This window comes from Propithecus coquereli, unplaced genomic scaffold (genome assembly GCF_000956105.1).
Source record: "Propithecus coquereli isolate 6110/MARCELLA unplaced genomic scaffold, Pcoq_1.0 Scaffold313, whole genome shotgun sequence".
NCBI lineage: Eukaryota > Metazoa > Chordata > Mammalia > Primates > Indriidae > Propithecus > Propithecus coquereli.
In genome coordinates, this window is record NW_012148764.1 from 1023814 (window position 1) to 1034596 (window position 10783).

At 36.1% G+C, this 10783-nt stretch overlaps 1 protein-coding gene across 2 annotated transcripts in view; it reads left to right on the top strand.

Annotated features, from left to right (window-relative positions):
- The first annotated feature begins 1604 nt into the window (after positions 1–1604).
- Positions 1605–10783, top strand: part of ZUFSP (zinc finger with UFM1-specific peptidase domain) — an 18642-nt gene continuing 9463 nt past the window's right edge. The window contains exons 1-4 of one of the 2 annotated variants that reach the window (XM_012650131.1): positions 1605–1765; positions 3598–4173; positions 8662–8772; positions 10515–10636. In XM_012650131.1, the coding sequence (XP_012505585.1) occupies positions 3612–4173; positions 8662–8772; positions 10515–10636 (795 nt within the window). In that variant the 5' untranslated portion in view covers positions 1605–1765; positions 3598–3611. Of the gene's footprint in view, positions 1766–2079; positions 2141–3597; positions 4174–8661; positions 8773–10514; positions 10637–10783 lie in introns of those variants that run through there. The other variant, XM_012650132.1, reaches the window with a different exon arrangement.

Sequence of the window (10783 nt, forward strand, 5' to 3'; positions counted from 1 at the left end):
GCAAGTCTCAGCATCTAAAACTAAAGAACCTGGAGTCTGATGTCCAAGGGAAGGAAGAGAAAAGGTGTCCTACTCTGGAAGAGAGAGAGAGAAGAGAGAGAGAATCACCCTTTTTTCATCAGTTTGTCTCAGCAGGACCCCCAATTATTAATAGATGGTGTCCTCCCAAACTGTGGGCAGGTCTTTCTCTGTCAGTTCACTGACTCATACGTCAGTCTTCTCTGGAAACAACCTCAGAGATACACCCAGAAACAAAGCTTCACCAGCCATCTAGGCGTCCCTCAATCCAATCAAGTTAATACCAAAAATTAACCGTCACACTGGTGACAAAGGAAATCTGGAGGTGGGGTTCTAAGTGCTCCTTATTAAGACTTTCAACATAATGTTTCTTTTTTCAGTCCCAAAGTTCAACCTCTTCAGAAGTATCGTGCCTTTAATTTCTAAACACTTCCAGATTTTGGGGAGGTATGAATTGACTTGTTTTTTGTTGACTTCTGTTCTTAGCTAATTATTACTCATTTATCCTTTTTTTAGCTTTCAAAGTTTTGTAAGAATCTCTTTAGCTCTTCATTGTTTTTGTTATTTTTATTCTCCTACTATCATATTAGTAGATTTTGAAAGGCAAGGGAATATAAATGTACATGTTCAACCTGCCATGTTAAACCACAAACCTCCAGAATAATTTTTAAAAATATACTGTTTATCATCAGATCATGTCATCCTCCTATTTAAATATCCTAATAGCTTTCTACCAGGTCATACATGATTTGGTCCCTATCTATAACTCTGACCTCATTTTGTAATCTGTTCCCCCTACCACATTATGCTCTGGTCACAAAGTTTGCTTTTTGCTCCAGCCTTAGGCCTTTGTTCTTGATATTTCCTCTCTCTGAAATGCTCTTCCTCCTGTTGGTGCAAGGTTTCTTCATCAGCACACTCACCTCGTCAGAGAAACCTTTCCTAACATTAATATCTTTATAATCCAGTTTTATTTTCTTCATAGCACTTATTACGATCTGTTCATTTACTTTTTATTTTCTCCACCTCATAAGAATATCAGCTTCAAATGTCATGGATTTTGTGTACTACTGTGGCAGGTCCTTTTCCAAACAGAATGCCTTTCTAATAAGCACTCTTTAAATATTTGTTGAACTAAATAAGGGCTGAATGACAAAAATAAGATATTTGTGATCTTGTAACTGCAAGGAAAGAACCTATCTTACTTATCCTCCATCTGCGGAGTATAGTTTGTAATTTGATACCCCTGAATTATAAACACTTTATTAATACTATTAATAGAATAGAGAGTGCTATTAAGGAGGCCCTAGACACAGTAAGGTAGACTCGTGCTTGCCATGGGACCCGCCCTATGAGCTCACTCAGATTGAGTCTTCAAGACCTCAGAGCTACTTTTCTCTCGGAGCAAATCAGGAATTGGAACCCAGATGGGAGGAGAAAAAAATGGGAATGGGAGGGATGTAAAAATGACTACGTCTCCCAGAATGCACTACATCTGAGATCGGAGCGGGGCATGCTGGGATTCCTTCCTTTCCGGAAGACCAAGGAAGTGCTTTTTTGAATGCGGTACTACGGCGTAAGATTTCCTGGAGTCCCTGATTCTTTTCTCTGTTAACTGTGACTCTCTGGTTATTGGGAGGGCCTGGCTGGGAGAGGTATCGGACGCCGCGCACTCACTCTTCTTCCGGCGAGGACCGAAGAAGAAGCCGAGTGGAGTCAGTGTGGCAGCTGCTTCCTTTCCGGGCGGGTAAGAACTGACGGTTGCATCCCTTATTCCCCCGCCTAAAGCTTTGACCTAGTTAGTGTGTGGGCAGGTTTTGAGTTTTGGCTCTGGCCGTTGGCGCAGACTCGGCCTAGTGGCATTCCGGCCCTTACCGCCTCCCCCGGCACGTACCCAGCGCGGTACCTGCCACCGGGCTTCTTATGTGTCTCTCCCGTTTCTTCTGAGTCCATATCCAAGTGTATCCTTCTGTATTTGGCCGTGTCCAAGCCACCGGAAGAGGAGAAACTCTGGGCGTGACGTTATTCCCCGCTGGGGACGGGGTGTCGGGAGAACTTCCCTCTAACACTTATCTGGAGAGAAACGAGAAACATGAAGACAATGTAGGGAGGTCTTGTAAAGGTAAATTTATTTAAACGAAGGGACTAGTGTCATTATTTTTCTTTTCCTGTTTGTCTTTAAATGATCCTTAGCTGAACGACGGTGTGTAGTAGGAAGGTGGTGGCGGTTGATTGCTTTTTAAAAATTATTTCGTAACATTACCTTTGTGTCAGCAGGCAGTACTTCCTTAGTCCATAAAATCTAAAAGTGACCACTGATCTAGTATAACTCGTTTTACTGATTGAGCCTCGAAGAGATGGGATGTCTTATAAAAAATGATGAAACCTGAGATTTTAACCCAGTTCTTTCAACACTGGAATAAGTGCTCTTTTCTACCATGCCGCCTCCGCTTTTTTACTTTGGGGTGAGAGTGCAGGATATGGAGCTGACTGGGTTAGTATTTTGGCTTCCACTGTTTTCTGACTGTGGTGACCTACCTGAGCCAAGGTTTCCCTTTTTGTAGAATGATAGTAGTGTTACCTGCCTCCGAGTGGAGGTTCTTCCAGGTTTTGTGAACGTTGGGAGAATTTCGGGACATATCGTGTAAGCCAAGCAAAGAAAGCTTTTTGTTGAAAACAAAAGTATACTCTCAGTGGGGAGAGCAGGCAGGAAAGAGAGCAGCCGTACTGGGAGGAAGTGATTTTAGATTTTTTTGTAGTTGTACTACCTGAGGGGAGGAATATTCAAGACCAAGGGGTTGGCTTTTACTAAAAATTTCGATAGTAATTTCTAGGATTAGTTCTCTCCCATTTTCATACTTATATGGGTGTTTGGGAACTGTTATGGTGATTTCAAGGGCAGAGAAATTTTGAAATCACGATGTAAATGATACTGTAATTAGCCAAAGTTCATGTAAGGTGGCAGAGATAGCTGAGAAGCCAGTTGAAGTCGGTTCTTGTCTGTGGTTATCAGCCCCTCTAATTAGCTTCTGCTTGAGGGTTAACACCTGCACCCAATCTGCAAGCCTCTGTGTAGAGTCTCAGCCCTGTCTCCTAATTTGTTACTCTAACAATGGTACTTAAATTAATTTTGTACATATAAAGCTGTTTAAGTGTTAACTCCTATTATCAGAGATGTGTTTATTTACCATCACCATTATAATCAACTTTAGTGTTCTGTATTTAGATACATCAGTTGATAAACAGGTTTCTTCTCTTTGTTTTCTTTTACTGGACTTATCTTACCTGGACAATTTTTTAAATGTTACTTTTTCTTCACCTTGGACCAGACACACTTTTTGAAATATTTTATTTTTAAAATTATTTGTTTACATTATTATTGCCTTTATTTGAAGCCATAAACCTGAAATTTTGGTTGAGATTTATAAATAACTTTGTATATGTGAGGAACAGTAAATACACTGAAAATTGCTTCATGAAAATAACCTAGCATTAAATACTAAATGTCTCAAATCATTTTATGAAATGAATTTTTATTCAATTCTTTGAAACTTAAAATAATGTTGTGTTCTTTTCTAGCTACCTGTCATACCATGCTTTCCTGTGATATTTGTGGTGAAACAGTATCCTCAGAATCGGACATGAAGGCTCACTTACTAATTGTTCACATGGAAAATGAAGTTGTGTGTCCATTTTGCAAGTTGTCAGGTGTGAATTATGATGAAATGTGTTTTCATATTGAAACTGCTCATTTTGAGCAGAATACACTGGAAAGAAACTTTGAGAGGATAAATGCAATACAATATGGAACTTCAGATCATGAAAAGGGCAACACCCTACAGTGTAGAACAGAAGTTAATTCAAGTATTCATTTAGCTTGTGCATCTAATCATCTGAAAAATTCAGCTCAAAGCCTGCCTAAGGATAGCACTTTAAAACATGAAGCCTTTTATGCAGAGAACTTAACTGAATCTAGAAAATTCCTGAAAAGTAAGGAAGAACAGTCTGGCCTAACTGAAAGAAAAGGATCAATTTATGAAACAGTGTACAGTCCTCCCGAATGTCCATTCTGTGGAAAAATAGAGGAATGTAGTCAAGATATGGAAACTCACGTGAAAACAAAGCATGCCAATCTTTTAGACAATCCATTAGAAGGTAAAGTGTTCATTTTATTATAAATTATTGTAAGCAACAGTAGTTTCAATTTAATATCTAGTGCTAAAAGTTGCTTTGTAAATCAGATTACTGCATTCTCCATTTTATGTCTGTAACATTGTTCATTTGCCATTATTGCAATATAAAAATACAATTATGAGAAAGAATTTCGATGCAGATATAAGATATTTCAGCTATATTGAGAGTAATTTTGAAACCTTTCCAGTTTCCAGAGCATATTCTTTTTATTTCCACCAGTTCAATGGCATCTGGACTGTCCTGGACTCTTTATTGAGTTCCAGTTTGACTCCATTATGATTAGAGAGCACACTCTATATGATATCTGTTTTCTTAAATTTGTTGAGGCACGTTTTATGGTTCATGATATGGTCTGTCTTGGTATATGTTTTATGGGCACTTAAAAAAGAGTGTATTATGCTTCGTTGGGTGGAGTGTTCTACATATGTCAATTAGCTCCTATTGTTTGTGTTCAGATTATATATATCCTTGCTGATTTTCTGTCTAATACTGACTAGTAGTTCTACCAATTTTTGAGAAGAGATTGTTGAAATCCCTGATTATAACTGTAAATTTATCTGTTTTTCCTTTAAACTCTGTAAGGTTTTTTGCTTTATGTATTTTGAGGCTCTGTTATCGGTGTATATACATTTGGGATCTTATATTTTTTTCTTATTTTTGAGCTTTAAGAATTCTTTGTTTATTTTGAATACAATTTCTTTATCAGAAAAGTATTTTGCAAGTATTTTCTCCCATTCTGTGAGTTATCTTTTCATTGTCTTAAACAGTGACTTTTGTGGAATAGAAGTTTTTAATTTTAATGAAGTGCAGCTTAATTGCTTCTTTCATGGATTATGCTTTTGGTGTATCTAAAAACTTATTGCCAACTTTTAAATAAAAGTTTGATAGTTTTGCATTTTACGTTTAGATCTACGATTCATTTGAATTTTTGCAAAATGTATAAAGTCAGTATGTGGATTCTTTTTTAATGCATTTCCCTGATTTTTAGCGAAATTAATATCTTTTTCACATAGTTATTTTAATTTCCTCTATTGTGAAGTAGAATTCTATATTTTTTATGTATGTTTCTGTTAAGTTATGTGCATTTTCCAACTGTATTTATGTTGTCTAATTTTCTGTTGGGTTGTCTTCCTCAGTTGCTTTTTAAATATATTCTCAGTACTAATCCATGACTTCGGCTATATGCCATAGACTATTGATTATCCTTTAATTTTGTGCAGGATTTAAATTTGGTTTATGTTTGCTTTCTATATATTGTCTAAAAAAGTATTCTGTACCCTGACATCAAAAAGGTATTCTCTTATTCTAAAAATTGTAATGTTTTATATTCTTTTCTTCACATTTCTTTTTTACTCCATCTGGCTTGTGTGTGTTTGTGTGTGTATTGTGTGTACTGTGTGTATTATGTGAACTAAAAAACAAATTTCTAGTTTTTTCCTGTATGGACCAGGTTTACCACTGATTGATAATACTTTGTCTTTTATCAAGTTTTCATATTTATATGGGTAAGTCTTTTAGTTCTGCTTTATTTGCTTGGCTATTGTTTTCTTATTACCATACCATTTTAAAAATTATAATTTTGTAACATGTCATCAACATCAGATAGGATAGTACGTCCCTCGTTCTTCATTTTCATTGTCAACTTAGATCTTCTCATTTGGCGTTTGAGTTTTAGAACTATTTTGTCAAGTTTCATGAAAATTCTGTTGTAATTTTGTTTGAAATTAGATCAAGGTATACCTCTAAATTCAGGCCATCTTTTTTAATTCCTCAGTAAAATTTTGTGTTGGATTTCATTGTACATTTGTGTTAGTTTTATCCCTGTATAGTTTATAGTTTGTATTGCTTTTGTAAATTAGATTGTTTTCCTCTTAACTTTTGCAGGTTTATAGAGGCATTATCAGGTTTTTTTTATATAGCTAAGATATCTAGTCTTGTTCAACCCTTAGTAATTTTAATAGTTGTCCATTGATTACCTTGAGTGTTCTAAGTAGATGATTTTATTATCTGCTAATAATGGAAATTTTATGGACTGCTGCAAAGATTCCCATTGATGAGGAATGCCAGACACATTCTACTGATAAACTGTTTCCTGTAAGTTTCTCAGTAAACTGATGTCAGGTGTGGCTTATGGTAGTCGTATGAGTCCATATATTTAGTTGTGTCAAAAAAGACCTGGTTGTCATTAGAGGTATAGAAGTGAAATAGGCAGATAGCTAGATTTAACCAACTTTTAGTTACAACAGATAGATTAGGTGAGTTTACAAGTAGTTTAAAGGAATGATTATTTAGAGGATGCATGGAATCTAATAAATAAAAACATGAGAGAGGTGATGAATGACAAAAAAATAGGCCTTTATATTCTATATTGGTGGTTTTAATTAGGGCAAAGATTTTAGAGTGGTGAAATTAAAAGAAATGAGGTGGAAGGATAGGTAGTTAGAAGAGGGATGTTTGAGATTTCAAAAGTGATTCAGTTATTGGTGTTGACGAATCAAGGTTATGATTATGCCCTTCAGTGGCTAAATTAGTGTGAAGGACAAGATTATTGGAAGTGAATGCAAAGAACCATCCCTATGGATATTGAAGTTGCTAAGAATGATGATAGTATAAGGGCTAAAAAAAGAAGATTTTGATCCAGGTCTAAAATCTGTAGTAAATGAAAGGAAGTATTTAGGATTTAAGAAAATATTAGCCACTGAGAAAGGTATGGGATGCTATATATTCTGGTAACATGCACTAATAAAAAGATGAAGCTTTCAAAAAGGCAGGAAAAAACCTGATTTGATAGTGATGAAATGGAACAAATGAGGATATTTTTTCTACTTCTAGGACCCTGAATTATGACAGAATAATTGCCTGTGTGTAGGGGGCAATAGGAAAAATGGGATCTCATGGTCCAACCAGATTTCAGTTAAGGCAAGAAGGTTAAGTGAATATTTAGAGAAAGATTGTGGATATAAAGACGTTGACTGATAATAGACTGTGATTTCTGGAGGATGAGGTAGTAGGCCTTGGGAATTTGGGAGGGGTGATAGGTTGGGTCAGATTTGTGGATGTACTTCAAATATTTAAAGACTGTTAAGACACAGCCAATAACCAATTAGAATGGATTAATTGTCCCAGAACAGTGTTGGTGGTTAAGTCAGCCCTGGATGACACCATTGAATGATAATGGCTAATCTATGAAACTTAGACTTCTAGTGGTAAAGAAAGTATACAGGAATGTGAGGTGCAATGGTTCACTGTTGAGGAAGGTTGGTGATCGCTTCAAACTAGAAGAGATGGAGGGATTGGCTTGCAGCACTGTGATGATCGAAGAGATGAACAAAGGCCTCCTTGGCCAACTTTGAGGCATTTTTTGGTAGAGAACTGGCTGAAAGTCCTCTCTTATGTCCTGCAGCATTACTTATGGAAGCCATTTACCTTTATCTCTTAGTGCTGCTTTTAGAAATATTTTCAGAATACTTTTAAATACTTCATTTTCTCTTGAGTTTTGCCATTAAATTTTTTATTTCAATGATTATATCATTGATTTTTAATATTTCTGATTTTTTACCTTTCTGTTTCTGTTTCATGGCTTTCTGTCCTGGTTTCAAAGATTCAGTTCCTCCTTTATTTCAGTGACGATTTGGAACATACTTATTTTACAATCCTTTATAAATTACTGTTAGCTCCATTTCTTCACAAGTGACTTATTCAGTTTGTGGATTTTGGGACTGTTTTCATGGTATTAGCCCTCCCACTGTGTTTTGCAATTCAAATTTTAGTATTCATCTGTCATGGGAGTTTTCTCTCATGATTCCTCCCAGTGAAGCAGTTTCATGGTTCCTTCATCTTGGCTTTTCAGTCTCCACTTCCAGAGAAGGCCTGTTAGTATGGATTGCTCAATGCTTTCAATCTGTGTACATGCACAATTCTGTGTTCCTCTTCTGTGCCTGTTTTCTGCTACGCCTTGGTCTTGCAGAGGTTCTGCTGCTTCTGCTATTGGCAACCTGGACCTATCTGCTTATAGTGCTATCTGATAGATACAGCTCTTTAATCTCTGATCTGAGGTAGTCAGTGTGGTCTAAAATCTCAGCTTTATGCTGGATGTTAAAGTTTAGCACCCTACCACCACTCATTTTGGTGGGTGCTGAGAATTTAGCTCTAAAAACCCAAAGCCAAACTGGCTCCTACTTTCCATTTTGGTTTTCCTTCCTACTTTTCTTGTTTTGACTACAGATCTGAATGTTTATTATTAATATTTCTTTTTTTTTTGAATGATAAGAGAGGTTTGTGCTATGTTCCATCTTCCATCTTGACCCTAGACATGGAGAAGTAACTTTTAAATCCAACTATAAAGAGCTCATATTTATATAAGGTTAATTGGTTGTAGATAATTTTCGATATGGAGTGAAATAATATAAAAGTTTAAAAAATAAAATCTTTATTATGTCTCTTATACAGACTGTGATCAACCGCTCTATGACTGCCCTATGTGTGGGCTCATATGTACAAATTACCATATTCTCCAGGAACATGTTGACTTGCATTTAGAAGAAAGCGCCTTTCGACAAGGTATGTTTATATGTTTAAAGATGAATGTGTTGTGATTTAATTTCTACTTTTTAGGACACAACACTAATTTTTAGATTCATGATAGAGGAAAAAAAAGCCATACTATTTAAAAATGAATCTGTTTCTTATCTAGTTGCAACTTTTTCTTTAGAAATTGTTTCACAGAAAAGTTGTAAGGGATAAACTATTTGACCAGCATCCAAACCAGGACTGTGCATCCTGGGTTTTGCCCCAGAGCACCAATATTTAGAGGGTACAAACATTTAAGATAATGATTTTAAATATTATTCAATTTTAAAAGTGTTACATTTACAAGTTGAGGCCATACCTTCAGCAGCTAGAAGTAATTGAATTTAGCATTTGGTCAGCAAAAATTGTTAAACTGGAAACTGCTGTGTGGCACATACAATTTTAAAATGAATATGAGCTATATAACCAAAATGTCTTTCAGTGCATTTCTAGCTGCTTGCTCCAGCTTCCAAAATTACTTACTGGTTTTTTAGTGACTCTTATAAAAGTTTCCGTTCTCCCATATGTTTTCTAATAGTGGCATTGAATAATTAATCATTATGATGCCTTAGAAGCGGAAAGATCCTATGTGAGTTTTACAAACCCACTGAAAGAAAATATAAAGTGGACCCTGAGAGAAACCAATTGTGTTCCACCCTATTATAGTTTTTGAAGGTACACAGATAGCTCCTATTAATGCAGGGATCTTTAGAGTCCAGTATCAATGATCCTACTACCAGTATCAGTGATCTCCATGGACAGCATTACCTGCCAACTCAGCCTAACCCATAGATGAGAATAGTTCTCTATTCTGTTGGTTTTCTACTGACTGTTCCAGCTGATGAGTTATCTTCCTTTGGACAAGATTGCAAGAGAGTACTGTGGAAGGATAGATAACCCTTTTGAAGCTGAATATCTGATAATTCTCACTCTTTATGATAGGCTTTGTATGGACACATCTATCATGCTATAAGCCAATAGTGGGTAATGTGAGAAAGATATGGTCTGTAAATCACCGTAGATAGCGTCAGGGTATACTAAAAATCACTTGTGAATTGTATATCCCCAGGCATGGAAGGGGGGACCAAATAGAAAGATGAAGCAGTTGTTGAGAGGCTTGTACGGAAAGAAAGAATATTTAGTAACATAATTTAGCCATCAGGTTGTGGAGTTAGGGAGACAAGGTACTGGCCAGAAGCCACTGACTAATGGATCTGGGGAGCACTGGGTAGAGAGGAAGCAGGGCAAGATGTTGCAAAGTTGTACCATTTGTTTGGGTACAAACTGTAATTAAGTTATCTAACACCTGTACTTTGTAAGCATATATTTTTATGCTCTCTATTATTTTCATTTTCTCCCCTAGTATTTCTTTGAAAAATCAATCTGCCTTAGTTGTGTTAAGAAGCATCAATGAAGGGTGTTACTTAACCTCTTTAAATTCTGATTTCCTCAGCAAATAATAATACCCACTTCATAGGGTTGTCGTGAAGATAAAATGAGATAATTAAGGAAAATGTCATAGCTTAAACCCTCAGTGAACATTAGTTGTTATTTATATGGAGGTTATTCTTTACAGAAACAGTTTTGAGTTTTGCTAGATTTGTACTTGGTTCCATGACATTACGGTCATAAATAAATGACAAATAATAGCATTTACTCTTAAAAATATGTATTAACTAATAAGCTTTGATTGTAGCGGTTATTTCATCTTGAACATTAAAAATATCTAACAGGCATGGATGGAGTACAGTGTTCTAGTGGTCTAGAACTGGCTCACCAGCTTCAACAAGAAGAAGACAGAAAGAGGAAATCTGAAGAATCAAGACAAGAAAGAGAAGAATTTCAGAAGCTACAGGTACAAAGATTAATAACAATTATATATTTTGATTTGGTAGAATTGTTCTTTTTTTTTTGAGACAGAGTCTCGCTTTTGTTTTCGGGCTAGAGTGAGTGCCGTGGCGTCAGCCTGGCTTACAGCAACCTCAAACTCCTGGGCTCAAGC